This window comes from Moschus berezovskii, chromosome 8, assembly GCF_049115385.1.
Source record: "Moschus berezovskii isolate FMDL1 chromosome 8, NW_MosBer_1.0, whole genome shotgun sequence".
Classification (NCBI taxonomy): domain Eukaryota; kingdom Metazoa; phylum Chordata; class Mammalia; order Artiodactyla; family Moschidae; genus Moschus; species Moschus berezovskii.
This window is the reverse complement of record NC_142467.1, coordinates 106,730,467-106,752,711: the sequence shown is the minus strand read 5'-3', so window position 1 is coordinate 106,752,711 and position 22,245 is coordinate 106,730,467. Positions and strand designations below refer to the sequence as shown.

Genomic DNA, 22,245 nt, shown 5'->3' with positions numbered 1-22,245 from the left:
CGCCTTTCTGTCCCGGCCCCGCCCCTCTGCCCCGGCCACGCCCTTCTGCCCCGGCCCCGCCCCTTCCCCTCCACCGGCCGGATCGCGCCAACCCCGCGGCTTCTGGCCTCCCCCGACCCTATCCCGGCTCCAGACCCCATTTGGGTCCCGCCCACAGCCAGAGAGTGAGCGCCCCGAGGCTGGAGGTGTGCGAGAGGCGCCTTCCTATCTCTGGCCAAGGGCCACAGGGTTGGTCCAACGTGTGTTCGGTAAGAAATTATTAAGAGGGTGAGTGTGTCGCGGGGGTGGGGGGGAGCAAGGAGGCGAGTCGATCCCAGTGGTTCTTCAAGGGGTTACAATATTTCAGAACCCCATAATCTATCCGGAGCCCCCAGACGTCCGGGTTCCGCGGGCTGACATTCGCAAAGTTGCAAGTCAGATTGGAAGATTCTTGAGGTTGGGGCTGGCCAAGATGCGAACCCTGCCTGTGCTGCGTTTGAGTGTCTAGAACTTTCTGGTGTTGGCACATTAGATGAGTCGAGTTGCAGAGGAGAGCTCCAGGTCCACAGGTGTAAGCCAGGTGGCGGTTCAAGCCATCCTCTACTCCCTCCCCCATCGCGATTTCCTCCCTCGGAGGAAGAGGAGCAGGTCCTGGCTGCACTTCATTTTCCTCATCTGTAAAGTGGAGGAACTACACCCGGGCTAATCCAGCTAGGACAGGTCTGGGGAGCAAGGTCAGCACACGGGTGTTGAAGAGCGATGACATTAAATGTCTGCCTCAAATGGGGGCATTTCAGGCCTCAGATCCCTGGGTCGGGAAGATCTACTGGAGAAGGGAACGGCTTCAGTCCATGGGGTCGCAAAGAGTCGGGCACGACTGAGCGACTAACACTTTTGGGTCACAGAGACCCTGGCTTTTGAACTTTCTCGCGATGACAAACCTTTGAACTATGGAACCCATTGAGGTTTCCTTTAAAGGATGGGGCCCCCTCGGGTTTCCTGCGTTCACAAGCCCCATGTGTGTGTGCGTGCTCAGTCACTTTAGCTTTAGTCCTATCCAACTCTTTGCAACCGCCTGGGCAGTAGTCCCCCAGGCCCCTCAGTCCATGAGATTCTCCAGGCAAGAATACTGGAGTGGGTTGCCACTTCCTTCTCCACAAGTGCCAGGTAGGAGAGCTTAATCAGACAACCGATCTGGTGGGTGTGCCTCTGCTCTTCCCCCTCCACATCAGGCAAGTGCCCCCTTCCTGTGTCATCCCTCTCCCCAACCCCTCCTCCCCAAATGTGCGGGTCCTGGGAGCTGACCAGGCTCGCCCAGCCCGGCTGGCCCGTCTGGCAGGAAGTTGGAGTCTCCTGTTACAGCCAGTTCAGTTCAGTTCAGTCGCTCAGTCGTGTCCGACTCTTTGCGACCCCATGAATCACAGCACGCCAGGCCTCCCTGTCCATCACCAGTTCCCGGAGTTCACTCAAACTCATGTCCATCAAGTCGGTGATGCCATCCAGCCATCTCAGGGTGGCTTCAAATGCTTTCAGGGTAGAACCGTGGGGCTGGAGGGCTTGGGTTCAAATACGGACTAGAATTATCATATGACCCAGGAATTTAATTCCACTCCTAGATATCCACCCCCCTAAAAATAAAAAGCAGGTGTTCAAACAGGCATGCACCATGTTTATAGTAGAACAGGGCAATCACCGAAAGGTGAAGACAACCTGTGTCCATAAAAGGATGAGTGGAGGAGAACAATCTGGAATATTATTCAGCCATAACAAAGAAGAAAGCAGTGACACATGCCACAATGAAAACGATGCTGAGCAAAGAAGCCAGGCTAGAAAGACCACATCGGGTATGAACCCACTTATATGAAATGTCCAGAAGAGGCAAATATCTAGAGTCAGAAAGCAGATTAGTAGGTACCAGGGCCTGGAGGGAATGGGGAGGGGCAGCTAATGGGAACGGATTTCCTTTTGGGGTGATCGGAATGTTCTAGAACTAGAGGGGACAGTTGACAACATTGTGATTGGTGCTATATGGCACTAAATTCTTTTGTATTTAAACAAAAAATATTGTTTTATTTATTTGGCTGCGGGAGGGATCTTTTCACTGTGGCATGTGGGATCTAGTTCTCACACCAGGCCCCTGCATTGGGAGTGCTGTGTTTTAGCCACTGGACCACTAGGAAAGTCCCTGAATTGTTTAAATCAGTAATTTCTGTTATGTGAATGTCACCTCAATCAAAAAAAAAAAAGATCTCAGGTCATTCACGTACTGGGGGTGGCCTCTGGCTGGTCACCTAATTGCTTTGTGTTTGGAGGCCTCCCAGGTGTAGGAGACCAGAGCATTGTAAGCCACCAAATGACAGGACTGCCTGCCTGGGGTTTGCCAGTTAAACGGGGATCCCACCTTCCCTCCTGGGACTCACCCTCCCACAAAGGCACCTGTCACACCAGTTCTGGATGTCCGGGCACTTAAGAGGCCGCACCCAGAAATGCCTGATGTGTTTTAAAGGTTGCCCAGCCTCACTGGTGACCCAAGGAGAGCAAATGAAAGCCACCAGGAGGTAGCATTTTCCTGCTTCTTATCAGATGGGTCAGAACCCAAACCCAGATAAAGCCCAGAGCCGTGATACACATCATTGTCTCCTCACGCTCCTGTCCACAGTGCGGACGTGGCACCCTCACCTTTCAGCCATACAGGACCAGCAAAGGGACTGCTTTGGAGGGCTCAAAGCCACCAAGAGTACGCGCACTCATGTATGCACAGTGCAAAGACTTGGAGGCAGGGTCAATCCCATAGGCTCTGACATCTGATTCTCGCATATTCATGGGGCTCATGAACTCAGGGAACCCAGGGTGAGTGTGGGCTGTAAACTTGCGGCTGAGGAGCTGAGGGCCTGTGAGGGGAGGGCCACCTGCACTGGCTCTAAGGTCCTGCTGGAGGCAGCAAAGTACGTGCACTGGCGGCATCCCTGGGATCTCCACGGCCTTCAGGGTCAGGCACCCAGGATCCCCACGTGTCCACCAGGACCCGGGACTTCACATCAAGCTGACCTGCTCCCCACCGCAGCCTGCTGGCTACCTCACTTGTCCTGGCCCTCCCTCAGGCCACCCCTTGCCCACCTGCACGTAGGTCCCCACCTTCCACCCGGGGACCCCCAGTAAATAAGAGAATACCAGGACTTCTGGAGTGCTTACTCTGTACCAGGCACTCTTCAAAGTATGTGACCGCCTCCCAAGCACCCATTGAGGTGGGTTACAGATGAGACCTGGGGAGCTCAGGTTACTGGCTCAGTCACACAGCCGCTGGCTCTAAACCCTGTCTTGTCAGCTTCACGGCCTCACGGCTTCCAAGAGCTTCGTCCTGCTCACAGCTGGAGGTGGCTGTAAGTCCTAGGGGACTGGAAGTCAGTGTTTGTGGGCTGTTCGCTTCCTCACACGAATTGCTTTTTGCACCATTTTCCTTTGGTCCCACAGGGCTGTGTGTGGTTTGCAAAGGAATCCTGCCTCGAGGTCTTTGCACCTCCTGTGCCCACCCCCTGGGATGCCAACTCATGTTATTCTGCTTGGCATGTCCACGCCAGCCTGAAAACTTCTACTCAAACCTCAAAGCCCCATTTATAATGCCCTCTGCTTAGAAAGTCTTTCTGGCATACCCCTCTAGGTTCCTCTAGTCCGTGTTCTCTTTCACCAGCCCACAGGACTGGAGGTACCCATGGGGTTGGGGGTGTTCATATCTCATTATCACCCTGCACTGGCTAGGTAAGGGTGGAGGGGTGGTGGTAAGATCATCAGAAATTTTAGATCTCTCCCACCCATCCGTCTTTTCTTCCTCTTCTCTCTGGAAATGTGAAGGAAACTTCTGGTGCTGGAAAAGTCTTGTTATTTATTTTATTAGAAAATAGAGTGTTTATGTAAAGAACATCAAAAGGTTGAGGACCTGCGTGGGAGTTGGCGTGAGCAGGAGTGGATCTCAGGCTCAGCCAAATTGAGTTCGGGGATCCTCTCCATGGAGTCAGGGCCTCAGGGGAGGCTAGATGGGGAGCCCCCGGGGCCAGCGGGAGGGCAGGAAGCAGTCAGCAAGCACCAGGATGCAGTGCAGTGCCGGGGCCAGCAACGCTGGTCAGCTTCTGCGGACTTAACAGCTCACCAGGTACTTCCCTGTGGAGACAGAGTGGTGAGGGGAGAAGGGGTCCCCCAAGCTCTCCCAAACACCCCTGTAACTCACTGTTCCCACTGTCCCACGGGCCTTGTGGGGACAGGAGCGTGGGATGGGGGTGGGGGTGGATGCGCCAGTGGGGCTTCTGGCTCCTGCCGTGGGTTCCTGCAAGGACGCCAGCCAGCCAGGGGACACTGCTTTCTTTCTTTCTTTTTTGGCTGCTCTGCGTGTGTGTTCTCCGACTAGGGCTCGATTCCATGCCCCTTGCAGTGGAAGCATGGTGTCTTAACTACTGGACCATCAGGGAAGTCCCATAGAGGATACTTCTTGATCCCTTTCACTGGGGCTCTAACCACCCATCTCTCCACCCCTACCCCCATCTTGGGTCTCCAGGCCCCAACACCCACCTATCTTTTCCAAACACCCTAAATGTCTCCCCTCCCCCTGCATCCTAGCAGAATCAATGAGTGGGACTCAGGGCCTGGCCTGGTCTTGGCTCCGGGGATGCGCAGTGGCAGGGCAAGGGCATACCTGTGGCGAACCTCCTCTTTACCAGTGACATGCGGTAGCCACTCCCCACCAGCTCCAGGTCCACGCCGGACAGAGTGGCCCCCTCGCTGGTGAACTGAGCAGCCACAGGGCTGGGCGTGCTGGGCCCAGAGCACGGCTCCCAGCTGGCAGACAGGCGGCCAGAGCCTGGGGAGGCCTGAGGTCAGCTGTGCCTGTTTCCCCACCCCAGCCCTCCAGTGACCTGCGTTCCTCCTCAGCCCTGCACCCAAGCCCTTTGACCTGTGGCTCTGTTCCCTTTGACTTCTTGTGTCCTGCACCCTTTTCCTTTGGTCCTGCTGGGGTTGTGTGTGGTTCGCAAAGGAATTCTGCCTCAGGGCCTTTGTACCTCCTGGGCCCAGCCCCTGGGATGCCCTCTCTTCCCACTTTGTCAAAGCCCTTTTAAGCTTTCCTTGAGGCCTACACTTCCCTGCCTCCAGCACATCCCTAGTTCTCCCCTAATTTATTTACAAAACATTTTAGCCACGCGTCCCATGGCTTACTGGATCTTAGTTCCCCAATCACGAATCGAACCCCCACCTTCGGCAGTGAAAGCGTGGAGTCGTAGCCACTAGACTGCCAGGGAATTCCCTCTCCCCTAGTTAAAATAAGCCTTTCCCATTTAAGACCTCCAAGCCCTCATGTACAACCATAACTCACCCCCTGCCTCAGACACATCTGGAAGCTTCCATAGGAGCCGCTTCTCCTCCAGGTTCCTGGCATCAAGAGATCAGGTCAGGTCTTTCCCAGAAAAGACATTCGGAGCCCTGGGTCCCAGCTCAGTTGCCTCTTGGCTATATGACCCGAGAAAGCCAGGTCCCTCTCTGGCCTCAGTTTCCCCAGGTGTGAAAATGGGGGTGGGGGTGTGGAGCGGCTGTTTCCTGAAGGCTCCTCAGCCTTGTAGCACTTTTAGATGATGCATTTGGTTCTATAAATTTGGTTTCTTGGTTGTAGGTTCTACCTTTTGTACAAAACAAAGTTGTACAGTGACTAAAAGCCCGGGGCCACGAGTGGGCAGCTCATTCACATCCTGGTGGGACCTCCGGTAAGTGACTTTGCCTCTGTATACCTCAGCTCCCCCTCTGTAAGTGGGGATGATGGTGGTCCACCCAAGGGGCTGCTAAAAGCCCTGAGCCAGTCAGTGTATGCAGAGATGTAGAACAAGCCTGACATGTAGGAAGCTTTTGGTGTCAGACATTACTTGTGTTAATGGTATCGCCCTTAGCTCCAAGCAAGGCACGTGCACACATGCTCAGTCACTCCCGTCCTCTCTGACTCTTTGTGACCCCATGGACTGTAGCCCACAGGCTGCTCTGTCCATGGGGATTCTCCAGGCAATAATACTGGAGTGGGCTGCCATTTCCTCCTCCAGGGGATCTTCCTGACCCAGGGACTGAATCCACGTCCTCTGCGTCTCCTTGCACTGGTGGACGGATTCTGTAATACCAAGCTTCTCTGGGAAGCCCCTGAGCAAGGTGAGCTCACAGTGAATGGTCAGCTCCATGGTGGACCCATCAGTTGCTGCATCGGAGGGAGGTCTAGGTTCTGAGCCTCCCCCGGCCTCCCGCTTGCCCTCACCAGGTGGCAGCTGGCTGCAGGCGGACATTGGTCACAGGTTCCCCCACGGGCAGCAGGATCTGGACGTTGGTGAGCGGCGTGGGCACGGTTGTGGCACCGGGTTGGTAGCTGTACTCCACCGAGACCTGAGTGAGGGTCGGCCCACACTGCCAGTGCGCGCTCAGCTGCAGAGGCATGGACTGGGGACCGGGGCGGGAGAACTAGGGGGAGCAAGAACAGGAGAGAGGATGTGGCTTGAGTTGCCCAGTCCTGCCACACCGCACACTATCCAGCCACGCTGCCCCAGCCATGCCACCCACCATTCAAATGGCCTGATTCTGCACTGCCTGTGACACCCAAGGGGCTCCTCATACCCCAGGGGAGCACCTTGTTGATGAGAGGGTGTAGTCCAGCAGAGGGCAGTAGAGTGCCTCATTCTAACAGTCTTGGGGACAGGCCCTGGGAAAAGGCCCCTTCTAATTTGCATAATGCAGCCGTCTACCCCAGCAGAGTCCTGGCCCCCTTACACTGCCCACCCTGCCTACCTCCCGCGGCTCACCCCGCTCTCATTGCTCTCACCAGTGAGAGCTGCCTGCTCACCCTGCCCCCACCCACCGTCCCCTATGCCCACTCTGCCCCATCCCATCCACCAGGTCCACCTGGTACCGCAGGAGTACTATATTGTAGTAGGAGGCAGATGGATTCTGCTCTGCCTGGCGCTGCAGAGTCTCAGTCAGAGTCGCCATGTTGAGCCAGAAGTCTTTGGTCTCCGGGTCACTCTGGGAAGGGTCACTGCAGAGACCGAGAATAATCACCCCAACCCTTGGGAGATGCCTACACCAAAGGCTTCCGAAAGATGCAGATTCCCAGGCTAACCTTGGGGCCAGTAAAGTGTAACTCCCAGGAAAGGGGGTGGTGGGAAGCAAAAGAGGGAAGGAAAGTGAGTTTCGGAGAGGGAGAGTGACTTGCCCAAGGTCACACAGCAAATAACAGGAGGCAGAACAGAAATTCAAAGCCGGGGAGCGCCTGGCCTCCACCAGCTCCTGGTACCACCTAACTTTGCACCCCTTCCTCTGACGGTACCTGAAGAGCAGGTCAGCATTGGGCTGGAAGTGCTCAATGGGGGCCGTATGCACAAGGCGGAAGCTGAGGACGGGAGGGGGTGGGGTCCCGTTGAACACGCGCACGATGCCGGCAGGGAAGGTCATGGTCAGCTCCCCAGTTACTCGAGCCAGGCAGCTGGTGGGGGGAGTTGAAGAAACTGGGCATTGGCTTCAGGCTCTATCAGGCCGCTCGTCCTCCCCTCGCTCCTAGCTCCACTGCAGCCTGTGGCTCACCAGGTCCATCAGAATCAGCAAGGCCCTGACCACGGCGGCATCCCAGCCCCAGCTGCCTCCCCTTGTGTCCCTGCCTGGACAGCAATCTGGACACCAGGAAGAATCCACAATGAGTTAAAGGAGACAGGGATACTCCCTTCCCCAGTTCTCTTTTCCCCTAGCCCACCAGGAAGCTCAAAGCAAAACATTTGGTCCACAGCTTGGGTTTTGGGTCTGATACACTCCTCCTCCTTGTGGCTTGATCCTATGGTGTCTTCAGCTGGGCACTGCCCCCACATTATCCCTGGTCCCTCAATTCACCCTTCCCTTTCCCGCTCTGTGGGCTGGCCTCTGGTCTTGTTCCCTTCAGTTTGATGCCCACAGCAGCCTCGGAGGAGCTCCTTTAAACCATGGATACCTCAGTGCCTTGTCTGCCTGCCTGTGTGTGTGCACACCTGCTCAGTCACTGAGTTGTGTCCGACTCTCTGCACCCCCACGGACTGCAGCCCACCTGGCTCCTCTGTCCATGGGATTTTCCAGGCAAGAATACTGGAGTGGGTTGCCATTTCCTTCTCCAGGGGATCTTCCTGACACAGGCAACCTGAATCTCCTGCTTGGCAGGCAGATTCTTTACCACTGAGCCACTGGGGAAGCCCACATCAATGCCTTAGCCCTGTTCAAATGCCCTCTATGGTTCCTATTGCTCTCAGGATGGGCCTAGTTGTTCAGCTCCATGTTTGAGGCCGTTCCATGGTAAAGCAGATCATGAAACCCCCCTGAATGCTGGCCCTGCTGGAACCCAGATGCACAGCTCCCAGGAAGCCCTGTTTACTTGTCACCATCTGCCCCACCACTGTGTACCTGGGGCTGTGGCCACGGAAGTAGGCGTGGACGTACTCAGTGAAGGCAGTGGCCACGGGCAGGGCGTCCTGGGAGCCCAGGACCACAGGGCTGGGACCCCGGGAGACTCCTGGGGGTGGCAGGGAGGGGATGGGGGACAGAATGAGCACAGGTCCCAGGCTCCCGAACCCCCGCCCTCCGCGACAAAGCCTCCGTTGCATCACTTGGCCACCCACCCGGACTGCAGAGGGTGAAGCTGAAGCCCAGAGAGGACCCACATACCATGTCCGGCCTGGGATGAGAAGCTGGGCCGTTCAGGGATGGAGCTGGGAGCTGAAGAGCCCAGTGGGGAGGGGCTCAGCGAACGAGACTGGAAGGGAAGAAGATAAGCTGGCCTGTGAACACCCTAGCAGAAGTGCCCCAATGCTGACCCTGGAGGCGACCCCCCCAGCCCAGCTCCTGCTCCCCCTGACCCTACCAGGTCTCCATTGCTGCGCATGAGGGGACAGGATGCCTTCCTGGAGCGTGGTCTCCGGGATGGGGCTGCCAGACCCTCCCTGACTGCAAGGTCAGCAGGTACAGGCATCAAGTCTGGGGGACAAGCATAAGAACAGACATGCCTCAGCTGCTGTCTGGGCCTCTCGGTGGAGGAATTCAGCCCCAACCTGAGAATTGGGCTTACAGGGGGAAACCCCCTGATGGTCAGAAGTCCTAGGGCTGCAGAGAAGGTGCTGGACAGGACTGGAGACACCATATGCAACCCTGAGTCTCCCAGACACTAGACTGGCGGCTCAATAAGGGGTCAGCTTCCAGTCGCTGGAGGTATGCAAACAAGGGCTCGATGTTCATAAGGCAGGCACACTGTTGCGGGGAGGGGGGAGGGGATTTGGCAGAGACCTTTTATCCAACATTTGGCAATTCTATGACCTTCATCGTCTCTGAGAGGGTCTCCCACCCTGGCCACTGTCCGAGTCACACCCTTCTAATTTAACTGATCTCGGTGTAACACCTCAGTTACCCGTGCTCTCCTGCTTCCCTAGTATTCCTGCTTTGCTCCATCTATAAAAGCTTATTTGCCCACCTACACCCCAGACTATGCTGGCCATCCCAAGGTTCTCAACAGGGTCAGATCCTTTGCCGTGGTGGGGCTGTCTTCCTCCCTGGCCTCCACCCCGCAAACGTCAGGTGTAGCCTACCCCCAAGTGGTGACAATCAAGCATCAGTGATGCCGTTGCCAAGTGTGCCCGGAGAATAAGGGGGCAGAACCGGCCCAGTTGAGAACCTTAATTCTATAATAAACCTCTGATAACTTCATCTGTCTACACTTGTGGTCTACACTCACTCCTCTGAGCCCTGAGCCCTCCCTTGAGCCAGTTCCAACCAGGCTCTTTCCTTACACCAAGGATGGTGGGGATCTCACGTGGCCACAGCCTGCAGTCCCTCTAACTCAGGCCCCGGAAGCCAACCCACACCCAATCCCCTCCTCCCTCCCAGCCTGGACCCACCCCTAGCCCGGCTTCTTCCGCCCCATCCTTCCTGCTATTTCTGCCCCTCCCTCTCCTTTCAGTTGCGCTCAGGCCCTCCGCCCTGACGCCTCTTTTCTCTGGGCCCCATGTCACCAGCGGCTTCTCCCCACTGTTACCCCATCACCACTTACCTGGACTCACCTCCCTGGTCTCCAGCTCCCATCCTCACCGACCAAGTGGTCAGAGAGCCTGTAACCCCAGCAGGTTTCACCCTTCTCTGCTCACAGCCCCTCCCTCTTGTGGCTCTGGCCTTGTTAGGGGTAAAAGTCACGTTTCTCCCTGGGATCCCTGGGCCCCATCTGGTCCCATCTCCCTGTCGACATCTCCCCTCCACTCCCTCCTCCTCCCGGTCATTATTCTGTTTCAGTCACACTGGCCTCCTTGCTCGTTGTTCTTCAAACGGCCTAGCCCCCTTCTAGCCCAGGGCCTTTGCACATTCCTCTGCTGAAAATTCCATTCCTGGGGTCCGCATGGCTTCATCCTCACCTCCATCAAATCTCAGTTCAGCCTCTTCAGGAGGCCCTATGCTTCAGTGCCGTCACCAGGCACCTGTCACCTCCTGCCTTGTTAAACATTCATCTCATTAATGTCCCTGCAAGGATTAGGGTTTCTGCCTGCCTGCGTCCCAGCTGTATCCCTCAACACCCTGTTCAGGCCCTGGCCACATTAGGAACTCTCTCATCACCCAGGGCTCAGAAAACTCTCAGACCAGGGGTAAAGGGACTCACCTCCTCCAGCCACAGCCTCCGGCCCCCAGGGGCTCGGGGATGCTGCAAGGGGCTGTGGCGAGTCTGATGGCAGCAGGGAATGTGGGCCCCTCGACTCTGGGGGTGACACCCTACAAGTAGGTGGGCTCTGTGGGGTGCCCGGGCGTGGGACCCAGGAATCCGGGGAGGGACCCGGTGCCGCGTGGGATGGTGAGTCCAGTCCGGAGTCCTCCACGTTCTCGGGAGACGAGGAGGAGAAAGGCGAGGGGCTGGAGGTGAAGCCGAGACTGCTAGAGCCTAGGGGAGGGAAGGGGGCAGCCAGCTCCAGACCCCACTCGTACGGAGTCCTGTCAGTCCTCCCGCAGGCCACGCCCATGCTGAGGATGGTCCGCCCCCATTCAATGTCTTGCCCTTCTCAGCAGGCCTTGTCCATCTCTACTGATGCCCCGCCCATCCACTACTGTCATCCCACTCCCACAAAGGCCACGCCTTCCCGCCAGCTCCGCCCATTCCTGCTGTGGCCTCGCCCACCGTCACTTTGACCCACAAGCATCCCCACCGCCTCCCTCCAACCCAGCCCACCGTCCCGCCTATCCGAGCCGCCTACTCTTGTAGTGGCCCCACCCACCCTCCTGTAGCCACGCCCATGCCCCGAAGCCCCACCCCCTCACCTGTAAAATCTTCGTGGTCCAAGGCGGACTCTAGGGTAGGCCCAAAGAGGTTCTTGGAAATCTGCTCATCCGATTGCAGCTTCTCCGCATAGCTGGGGACACGGATTGGACAGGCGGGGTGCGTTCTGTTACTTCCATGCTTCCTCCCTTCCACTTCAGGACCTTGACATACCCTGTTTTTGGTCTTGAGCTCTGTCCCCCCAAATCTCCCTACAGCCACGTCCTGCTCCTCTTCAGGAGTCAGCTCAAGGACCTCCCCACCTCTCCTGCTACCCCTCCACCACGGCCCCAACGAAAGTCACTCACTCCTATTTTCCATCATGGCCCCCGTTTTAGTTTCTTCACAGCACTTCGAAGCATCAGATACGCTCTATTGTACTATTTAAAAAATCCAAGCCACTAGACTGTGACTCCGAGAAGGAGGATCTATCTAGATCATTTCTCTTTGGAAGCCAGAACAGCAGGAGTACAGACAAAGCACTCAATAAATGTTCATCAAACGAATGACTAAGTGGTCCCTCAAAAATGGCACATCCTTAACTCCCCGCCAGGGTAAAAGAAGGGGAGTCAGAGACTTGGGGAGGCAGCAGGGGAGGAGGAGGAGGAAGAGGTGGTGTCAGGGACGGGCCACCCACCTGCCCACTCATGTGGGCCCAATGCCCCACCCCCATGGAACCCACCTGCTCGCCCTTGGGGCGGATTGAGGCCTCTGTGGTCTCCCGGCAGTGTCCCCTGTGAAAGAAGGACCTCCTGAGCCTTCCTGTCACCAGGCCTGCACAGCTTCCCACTCCACAGACCAGGAGACCAAGGCTTGGGGCTGTCCCGTCAGCCGCCCAACGTAACCAACAAATTGGGCAGAGAGGGATCCGAACCTGAGCCAACTTTTCTCCAGCTTTTGGCTTCTCTCCCGGCCTCAGTGATCCCTTTTAGCTCTCATTTAATTCTCATAATGAATGACCCCAGGTTATTAAAGGAGAGTGAGATCAGAGTGGGCAAGCAGTTTGCCCCAAGTCACACAGAAGAGCTGGGATTCAAACCCACACCCACATTCCAGGCCCAGTCTCCCTTCCGCGGGCCTCTTGTCAAACTGAAGACCCCGCAACAGACTACTCACGTGAAGAATGGCGTTTCATGGTGCCCTGTGGACAAAGGGGTGGCATCAGGTGGGGGCGGCGTTCAGCCGGCGCCCCCTGCCCCACGCATGGCATCTCCCCACGCCTCACCCCGGGGCCAGGAGGAAGAATGAGGCTGCCAGCTGTGGCCTTGAGCTGGGCTGCAGCTGCCTTGGGGCTGCAGGGCGGGGCCCGGGCTGAGGCAGGCTTGATGTGCACGTAGATTTTGCGGGGCTCCTCGTCATCAAAATCGGAGTCGCTGGATGAGAAGTGGGTGGGCTCTGCTGTGCGTGCACTGCAGTCAAGGCACCAACACTGGTTCCCCTCCAGTCAGCCCTCAAATCCGTCCCTTCCCGCTCGTACCCCTTGAGTGCTGCACCATTTCCTCTCTCATCACTTGCCACCCTTGCCTTGACACCATGTATGTGCCACCATGCTCCTCTTCCCACAGGCCTTCATACAAGCATGTGTGTGTGCTCAGTCTTTCAGTCGTGTCTGACTCTTCACAGCCCCATGGACTGTAGCCCAGCAGGCTCCCCTGCCCATGGGGTTTCCCAGGTAAAACTACTGGAGTGGGTAGCCATTTCCTCCTCCAGGGGATCTGACTGACCCAGGGATCAAACCCGCGTCTCCTCCGTTGGCAGGCAGTTTCTTTACCACTAGTGCCACCTGGGAAGCCCCTCATATAAGCATGCCCTGACCTAATTAGCAAACTGTTCAGCTGCTAAACCCCAACTCGTGACCGCCTCTTGCAGGAAGCCCCTTTTGCTCCCCGCTCTGGGATAACCAAGTCCTCCCCTCTCCCTCTTGCTCAGCTTTGACCCCTCAGGGTGAGTGTCTGCATCTGAATCTGCTTGCTTCACAACTGGAGGCTCCACCAAGGATGTACGCAGAGAGGGTTGCTAATGGTGGGCGGATCCCTGAGGATGGAGCTTTGTCCTTGCTGTGCCAACAACTGCCCCCAGAGGGCGCCAGGAGGATATTGTTCTGGGTGACATCAGGCCTGACGGTGAAACCTTCCTCATCCACCTCTGGACAAGTCTGGGGAGGGACAAGCAAGGAATGGGTTAGGCTCTCTGGTACCAAACCGCCCATCTCACCCTGCCATGCCCACCTCCCACCTCTGGGCCCTGTCTCAGATCAGAAAAGAACCCCAATAGCAATAATTATCTTCCCGCGGTGTGTGGGCAGGTTCTTAGAGGAAGAGAACACGCCACTACCTGTCCTGAGGGGCAAATTGAAGCGAAAGGAGGATATTGGTCCCTCCCACATCGTCCATGGGGGTTTGCAGCCAATGTGGGACTGGAACCTGGTCCCTAAGCTGTGTGACCTCTAGCCCCTTGAGCTCCAGGCGTGGTTTCCAGGCAGGACTGGACCCCTCCCACTGGGCAGCGCAGCCCGGCCCCTCCCATGGCACTTACCCCTAAATCAGGTTCCAGGGAATCTCTGTGGATGGAGAAGCAGATGTCAGTGTCTGCTCCGCCACCTCCGCTGGCCCTCCCCTCCGCCCCCAACACCAGATGCGGAACCTACAGGCAGTCCCTGGGCAGCTCTGTGGTCCTGGGCCAGCCCTGCAGGTGGGGCAACCTTGGAGCTAGCTTGGGGCTGAGGCCAGTGAGTCTGAGTTAGCTGAGTAAGGGGCATTCTCAAACAGCTTGGAAAGGGAGGGACTTGGAAATCAGTCTGAATGTAGGGCTCACCTTGGCAGGGAAGTAACGGGGCCAGCCTTGGCAAAGAGAATTCTGGGCTAGCCTGGGCAAGGCTAACCCTGGGCTAGCCAGGGAGACCATGGTTATAGGGAAGAATTTGGTACTAGTTTAGGCAGAGAGACTCTTGGGCTCATCTTGACAAAGGTAGAATTACCAGCCTAGATGAGATGAGGGAAACAAGCAAGTCTAGCCCTGCCAGGGAGAAATCCCAGGCCAGCCAGGGCAGGGGTAATCCTGGCTGGGTCTGGAACAGGCTGCCCCTGGTCTAGTCTTGGCAAAAGGAGAATTCTAGACGACCTTGTGTGTGTGCTAAGTCACTTCACTCGTGTCCAACTCTGTGTGGCCCTGTGGACTGTAGCTTGCCAGGCTCCTCTGTCCATGGGATTCTCCAGGCAAGAATACTAGAGTGGGTTGCCATGCCCTCCTTGAGGGGATCTTCCCCACCCAGGGAGTGAGCCCATGTCTCCTAAGTCTCCTGCATTGGGTGGGTTCTTTTCCACTAGTACCATCTGGGTAGCCCCCTGGACTAGCTTGGGCACTGGTAATACTGAGCCAGCCTGGACAGAAGTGCTTCTGGGCTGGCCTGGGTAGAGGGGATCCTGGACTAGCCTGGAATAGAAATTCTCTTGGGCTACGCTAAGCAGGGGACTTCCAGGAGAGCCTAGGAATGAGGAGGGATCTGGGTTAGCCTGGGCTAGGGCCGGGGGTCGGGGTGCTTCCTCACACAGCTGTAGGTGGCTCCCGCTCCCGCCGGCTCAGTCCTGGGAGGCGAAAAGCCTTGGCTCCACGCAAACGTTTCATTGCTGAGAACAGATGAAGGGGTGCAGATGAGCCCTGGGTGGGGTCCCCTTCCCATTCAGATATGCCTCCCTCATCCCCATGGTCCAGCCTGGGCATCCAGGCCCAGACGTACTTGCCTTCCTGCAGGGCAGCCGTTCTGTACGCCTCAAAGTCCAAAGGCCCTGAGATAGAACAAATTGAGAAACTCAGCAAGGCAGGGGGACTGGGCCTGGGAAGGGTAGCAATATGCCTTTGGCCACACAATGGCACCTGGATCTGGGCTTAAGGTGAGTCAGAGTCCAAGGCATGAGCCAAGATGCTGAACCAATCTCTGAGATAGTCATGAATGGGATGGCCCAAGGGTTCTTGGTCTTGCCTTGGATGGCTGCCACCTTGGGATGGACTGGAGGGACTGCCTGAGTTACTTCTACTTTCAGAATTTCTGGGTAGAACTTCGGTGGGTCAGAGGATGGATCATAAATGTCAGTGCAGTGGGCTGAGCCTTAAGTCCCAGGATGAGGACATGGGACTCTCTCCCAAGGGTGATGGGAAGACATAGACGTTATGTGAACAGGAGCAGGGCATGAGAAATCCGGAGTCAGTGAAAGACAAGGATGGAGATTCACACAATGAGAGGCAGCCTGAGCTGGAGCTGAGCTAGAGAGACAGGAGGGAGAAAAGACAGACCCTAGTGGTTGTCTAGACCTAAGCATGTAAACAGCATTTACTAAAGTGCCTACTGTGTGCCAAGCACACATTTTGCCCTTTATTTGCATCAAATTAGTGAACCCTGAATATTCACTGGAAGGACTGATGCTGAAGCTCCAATACTTTGGCCACTTGATGCAAACAGCTGACCCACTGGAAAAGACCCTGATGCTGGGAAAGACTGAGGGCAAGAGAAGGGGATGACAGAGGATGAGATGGTTGGATGGCATCACTGACTCAACGATGTCCATTGAGTTTGAGCAAGCTCAGTGAAGGACAGGGAAGCCTGGCGTGCTGCAGTCCTTTGGGTTGCAATAAGTCGGACGTAACTTAGCGATTGAACAACAGTAACACTGAACTTTCACGACACCATCAGTTGGGCGCTATCACCCCCACTTTCCAGAAGAGGAAACGAAAACTCAGAGAAGGCAAGACAGACGTCCAAGGTGACACAATGAGTGACAAGGGAAAGATACAAACCCTGACGTGACCCTAAAACTTGGGCTCTCAATTCTTCCTTGACCCTGTATAATGGGCCTTTTGTCAACAATCCTCAGTGGCTCCCTTGGGCCCTCAGGGAAACATCTGAAAGGCTGACCCTGGCATTCAAGGCCCCTCTGGTATCTAGTGGTAAGAGATATATCTGTAAGATTAGGCATCAAGTTCTCTGCCTCTGTAGGTTGCTGAGTTAGACTTGTCTTCAGTCCATTTTTTTAAAAGATTATTTTTTAAAATGTGGACTATTTTTAAAGTCTTTTATTGAATTTGTCACAATACTGTTTCTGTTTTATGTTTTGGCTTTTTGGCTGCAAGGCACATGGGAGTTCACTGACCAGGAACTGAATCTGCAACCCCTGCACTGGAAGAAGTATTAACCTCTGGACCACCAGCAAAGTTCCATCAATCCATTTTACTTTTTCTTTTAACCCCATTTTCTGGCGAGGAAAATGAAGCCCAGGGAGGTTCATTCTCTAGGCTCTTGAATCCCGTTCCTTCCCCATAGCTGTGGCTCCACAGCCCAACTCCCATAAGCGCCCCCGACTCACCAGGCTTCTCACGGCCTGTGCCTTTGCTCTCTGCAAACTTCCTCAGCAGCATCTCCACGCTGACGTTTTCTACGTTCTGCTTAAACTCCTCATGCACCTGGGCCAGGAGGACGGAGTTTGTAACCAGTAGGGCCTTCTTGCCCAGCACCCCAGCCTCATTCCCCACCCCCAGCCCCACTCACCTGCCCAATCTGCACATGGGTGTCCTCCACTGAGTGGGCATAAGAGCCCATCAATGCCTTCATTTGCCGCAGGTGGGTCTCTTCCATGGCTTGGAAGCGCTGAGGCAGGAGGGGAGGAGCAAAATGGGAAGGTGCGGCTAGTGACCCCACCTGACCAATCAGAATGTTCCAACCCCCTGGCCTCAGTGATTGATTTGGCTAAGAGCTCTGGGACTTCTGTTGGAATCATAGAAAAAACACTCATATCCTGAGTCAATGAGTTGGTAGATAAATGGGGCCGCTGCTGGGGGATACTTTGCTACACACACACACACTGAGGAGGGTATGTCTGCCTGGGAATAAAGCCCTCAGGGAGAATAACAGATTTGAAAAGCAAAGAGGCACAACTTCCTGCCAACACCATTTGGGCACCTGGATCCAGCCATGCCTGAAGCTGTACCCCACCCTGAACTTTTCAGTTCCCTGAGCCTGTAAGTCTCCTTGTCAGTTTGAACGAAGATTTCTATTACTTGCAATTTTCTATCACTGCAAAATCAGAAGAAAAAAAAATCTAATTCTTAATCCTGAGCTCCCAATCTGCTTTCTAAACCTTTGAGTAGACAGAGACCCAGAGAGGTGCAGTGCCTTGCCAAAGGTTGCACAGCTGATGAGAGACAGAGGCTAGACCGGGAATCCAGGCTTTTCAGTCACCATGACATGTCAGGAGACTCTTGGCTTCTAAACCCTGCCCCGTCTTGTTGAAAAACCTCATCAATAATAATAATAATACATCATAGAGTGGTTTCTATGCACCTGGTTCAGTTCAGTTCAGTTCAGTTCAGTCGTGTCCGACTCTCCGCGACCCCATGAATCACAGCACGCCAGGCCTCCCTGTCCATCACCAACTCCCGGAGTACACTCAAACTCATGTCCACAGAGTCGGTGATGCCATCCAGCCATCTCATTCTCCATCGTCCCCTTCTCCTCCCACCCCCAACCTTTCCCAGCATCAGAGTCTTTTCCAGTGAGTCAACTCGTCACATGATGCACCTGGTACTAGTCTGAAAACTTCATATATGGTGACTCATTTAATCTTCACAAGTCTACGAGGAAGGTAGTATTACTGTCCCCATTTTACAAATGGTGAAATTAAGGCACAGAACTGATTTGGTCTTTGAAATAATAATAACATGAACAACAACAACAATAGCTAACTGGCTCTAGAATTTCACAGTTTTAGCCTGTGATTCTAAGGCTTCTGGGAGTCGAGGGTTTGGAAGGTTCTGGACTTCTGAGGCCCATAGCATCCTGGGCCCAGGAATGTGTAGGTCTCCAAGACCCGGTTCTTACCAGAGCTGAGTCCAGCATTTTCTGCTCAAAGTCAGAACGGGCTGAGTTGTATTTCTCCACCAAACGCCGCAGGCTCTCTGCCGCCTTCCTGGTCTTGGTCTCCGCCTAGGAGGCACAGGGAGGGGACAGGTTGGGAAAGGGGCACTCGGGCACTTTCCCTGGCCCCGTCCCCCAGCATGCAGACTCCCTGCGGTGCCCAGGCTGTGGTTCACGCAAGTTCAATGGCCGCAAGTTCAATGGCCGTGGCTCTGTGCTGTTTCCCTCCCACCCGGCAGCCCCGCCCCCGGGCCGGTGTGGGCCCCGCCCTCGGGCCGGTGTGGGCGGGTGGTGGCTGCGGACCTGCAGCTGCAGCCCACCTTGTCCATCTCCTTCTGACTGGTGCTCTCCCTCCGCAGCCGCTCCTGGTCCATGCAACGGCTCAGGTAGTTCTCGCGAGACTTGGGCAGGAGCTGGCTGACCCCCGTGAGGACCTGAATGGCATCTAGCGTGCCCACCGCTTCCTCTTTGCACTGTGGGGGTGGGGAAGAGCATGAGGACCCCCTGAAGCCCCTGCTGGGGTGCAGGACCTGAGCAGCCCCAGGTACACACCATGGAATTCCCAGCCTCCCAAATTTACAGGCTTCCAGGTCCTACAGAATACTTTTTTCCTGAGAATTCTATGAATTTCAAAAATTTTAACTCTTTAAATAGGTAATATTTACACATAATTCACATTTCAGAAAGTTTTAAGGAGTGAGCTCAGGTAAACCCCACCCCTTTTTTTTAAACTATGAAGTCTTTTTTTTTTTTCTTTTGCCCCACTGCAAGGCAGACATGTGGGACCTTAGTTCCCTGACCAGGGATTGAACCCACACCCCCTGCATTAGAAACACGGAGTCTTAACCACTGGGCCACCAAGGAAATCCCAAACCTCTTACTATTACCATGATACATTTCCTGAAATAACTGGCACGAAGATCAGTGAATGTGCCCATTTTTTATGACAAATGGTGACAGGCCATACTGTTTAACTGACTGCTTTTTCCACTTAATAATTCATTCTCAAGATTGTTCCATATCAGTCCAGAGAAAACTTCCTTGTTCTTTAATGTTTTAAAGAAAGTTGTGGTAAAATACATATAACGTAAAACTTGCCATTTTTAAGTGGATGAAGTACTGAAACTCTCTTCTTTAATGGGGGTTAAAAACTGCAGATTCTAGGGCTCTGTAAATGCAAACCCTCTATGACTGTGGATTTATAAGCTTCAAATATTTTGGAATCTTGAGAGTCTAAGGTCTGGCTCTTCTAGGATTTTAGTTTTGTTAAGAGTCCAAAAGCCTGGCACTCTGTGAGGACATAGAGGGGCGGGATGGGATGGGTTTGGGAGGGAGGTTCAAGAAGGAGGGAATACATATGTATGTGTGTTAGTTACTCAGTTGTATCTGACTCTTTGTGACCCCATGGAGTTAGGGTCCTCTGTCCATGGAATTCTCCAGGCGAGAATATTGGAGTGGTTTGCCATTCTCTTCTCCAGGGGATCTTCCTGACCCAGGGATTGAACCCAGGTCTCCTGCATTGCAGGAGGATTTTTTACCATCTGAGCCACCTGGGAAGCCCCATGTTGTTGTATGGGAGAAACCGACACGACATTGCAAAGCAATTATCCTCCAATTAAAAATAAATTCAAAACAACTTTATTTAAAAAAAAAAAAAGAGTCTAGAAATGTCAAATAACAAGACCTGGAGCTTCTAACCCTCTAGATCAGGGGTCGGCAGACTTTTGCTGTGAAGGATCAGGTAGTAAATCTGAACACTGAACTCAGCCATTGCAGTTCATAAGCCAGCCACAGAAGATCTGAACGTGAATGGGCATGACTGTGGCCAACACAACTTTATTTACTGGCATTAAAATCTAAATGTCCTGTAATAGTCACACACCATAAAATATCCTCTTTATGATTTTTTCCCCCAGTCCCTTAAAAGTAGAAAAACCACTCATAGTTCGGGGTGATGGTCTAGCCATCGCCTGCTAGCTGTAGTTTGCAGACCCCCTGCTCTTAGAATTTTGAGAGTCTGAAATTCAGCAATGCTCAGGTCTGTGCGATTCTGAGTTTGATGTCGTGGAATTAGCGACCTCAGGGGCACACACCAGGAGCTGGGATTACAAGGCCCCAGAAGTCCTGGGGTCCCAGGAGCCACAGCCGTTCCCCACCCACCGGCCCAGCGGCACCCACGGCACCCACCTTCTTGTGCGCCTTGAGCTGTTCCTCCCCGTGGCGAAGCACATCCTTGATGAGATCCTGAAGCTTCCGTGTCAGCTCCAGGTGGCAGAGTGCCAGCTTGTCTGAGGAGACCCGGAAGACCTCCCAGAGCGGGGCAAAGGTCCTGGAAACAGAGAGGTGGGGGTCACACCCAGGGCCCAGCAGGCCCAACACCAACCCCTCGGCAAGGGACCCTTCACCCAGCATGGCCGGCTTTGGCTCAGACACCTCATGTGTTCTGGGCCCTGCTAAACATGAACATATGTGAACTCATTTGACCCCCACTGCAACCACGTAAGGTGGGCCCGCATTAGACAGGGACACTGAGGCACGGGAGGCCCCGTCCCTCACCCAAGGCCCCTCAGCAAATGACCGTCAAAGCAGGAATTTAAACCTAGGCTGACACCCGCTGTCCTCTCTCTGGACTCCAGGTCCGCCCTGACACTCCCTTTCCCCTCTTTCTCCTGCACCTCCTCTCCACTGTGCCCAGGCCCTGCAGCCACGCCTGCCTCTTTGCTCTTCCGTGAAATGCACAAGTGTGCCGCTGCCTCAGGGCCTTTGCACGAGCGGAGCCACCTCCCTGGGTCTCTGTCCCTCGGACACCCCCATGGCTGATTCTTTCTCATTACTGAGATCTCGGCTCCTGATATAGTACCCACCTTCTAATGCTCCTATGTCATTCTCTTCCTAGCACTGTTCTCTCTGGGAAAGGACTTTGTTTGTGTTTGTGCTTAACATTGGTCACATATCCCAGACGCACACCCTATGAACAGGGCATGAAGGTGGCTGGAGGCTTGATCTGTTTTGATTGCCCCTGGGCCCCCTGGTGCCTCGAACAATGTCTGGCACACAGTATGGGCTCAGTAAATGTCCACTGAATGAATGAATGAATTATAGCCCGCCAGGCTCCTCTGTCCATGGGATTTCCCAGGCAAGAATACTGGAGTGGGTTGCCATTTCCTTCTCCAGGGGATCTTCCCAACCCAGGCACTGAACCCAAGTTTCCTGCATTGCAGGCAGATTCTTTACCAATAGTACCACCTGGGAAGCCCCTTTACCACTGAGCCACCTATATATACATTCATATTCCTCTGTCCAATTAGCCCATAAGCAGGGGGATGACTCCGTGCCCCACATATCACAAGTGTGAAGAGATGTACAGCCAAAGGCAGCCTTCTGTTGCCCCCAGGGACCCCCACACCCTTGGCGACTCCTGCCTCACCCACAGCCCACTCACCCCATGGGGGTCCCGTTGCTGGCCAGCTTGGAAAGTTTTGCCATCGCCTTTGAGTAGGTCTCCTCGATGGTGGCCCTGGTTAGGAGGACAGGGAAAGGATAGGGAAGGTCCTGGGCACCTTGGGACAGGTCCCACACCCCTGGGCCTCAGTTTCCCCATCTCAAACATCTGAGCAGAGGCCTGCAGGAGGATGATACAGCCCCCTGGCAGGGGAAGATGTTTGGGAAATTCACCGGACAGGTTTTCATCCTTAAATAAAATTTTACTAACAGCAGTAGTAGTAGCAGCAGCAGCAAGAGCAAGTAAACCAAATTTTGAGCACATAGTTTCAATGTTTCATGTGCTTTGTCTCATTCAATTGCAGGAGATAAACTCAGATTTCCTTATTCCCTCTAGACAGACGCTGCTAAATGCCCACTCACATTTTCATCCTAATAGAATTTCAGTTTTGTTTGGGGTAGTCATGTGCCCAGTTTAAACTAGTTACCTACTGGGGTATTTTCTGACAGAGGCATCCATGGGGTACCACAGGCAACAGTGGATGGATCCAGGGTCTGAAACCTCATGAAACAGAGCATGGCTGTGACAGTTCTTGCGTGACAGCCT

General features: G+C 54.6%; 1 protein-coding gene and 1 long non-coding RNA gene across 7 annotated transcripts in view; one reads left to right on the top strand and one right to left on the bottom strand.

Moving 5' to 3' along the window:
• The first annotated feature begins 80 nt into the window (after window positions 1-80).
• Window positions 81-6,396, top strand: LOC129559185 (uncharacterized). The gene is made up of 4 exons (XR_008686477.2): window positions 81-248; window positions 5,633-5,723; window positions 6,051-6,153; window positions 6,260-6,396. It is a non-coding gene; the product is annotated as an uncharacterized LOC129559185 (long non-coding RNA).
• FCHO1 (FCH and mu domain containing endocytic adaptor 1) overlaps window positions 3,851-22,245 on the bottom strand; it is a 29,077-nt gene continuing 10,682 nt past the window's right edge. For all 6 annotated transcript variants that reach the window (XM_088839179.1, XM_088839181.1, XM_088839178.1 and 3 more), the window contains 24 exons: window positions 21,640-21,714; window positions 20,385-20,526; window positions 18,518-18,670; window positions 18,162-18,266; window positions 16,833-16,931; window positions 16,651-16,747; window positions 15,034-15,078; window positions 14,841-14,919; window positions 13,829-13,853; window positions 13,391-13,448; window positions 12,519-12,697; window positions 12,410-12,434; window positions 11,976-12,027; window positions 11,296-11,387; window positions 10,646-10,921; window positions 8,870-8,982; window positions 8,674-8,761; window positions 8,413-8,521; window positions 7,319-7,474; window positions 6,895-7,027; window positions 6,257-6,456; window positions 5,339-5,394; window positions 4,664-4,828; window positions 3,851-4,134 (listed from right to left, as the gene is read on the bottom strand). In XM_088839179.1, the coding sequence (XP_088695305.1) occupies window positions 4,112-4,134; window positions 4,664-4,828; window positions 5,339-5,394; window positions 6,257-6,456; window positions 6,895-7,027; window positions 7,319-7,474; window positions 8,413-8,521; window positions 8,674-8,761; window positions 8,870-8,982; window positions 10,646-10,921; window positions 11,296-11,387; window positions 11,976-12,027; window positions 12,410-12,434; window positions 12,519-12,697; window positions 13,391-13,448; window positions 13,829-13,853; window positions 14,841-14,919; window positions 15,034-15,078; window positions 16,651-16,747; window positions 16,833-16,931; window positions 18,162-18,266; window positions 18,518-18,670; window positions 20,385-20,526; window positions 21,640-21,714 (2,545 nt within the window). In that variant the 3' untranslated portion in view covers window positions 3,851-4,111. The remainder of the gene's footprint in view (window positions 4,135-4,663; window positions 4,829-5,338; window positions 5,395-6,256; window positions 6,457-6,894; window positions 7,028-7,318; window positions 7,475-8,412; window positions 8,522-8,673; window positions 8,762-8,869; window positions 8,983-10,645; window positions 10,922-11,295; window positions 11,388-11,975; window positions 12,028-12,409; window positions 12,435-12,518; window positions 12,698-13,390; window positions 13,449-13,828; window positions 13,854-14,840; window positions 14,920-15,033; window positions 15,079-16,650; window positions 16,748-16,832; window positions 16,932-18,161; window positions 18,267-18,517; window positions 18,671-20,384; window positions 20,527-21,639; window positions 21,715-22,245) is intronic.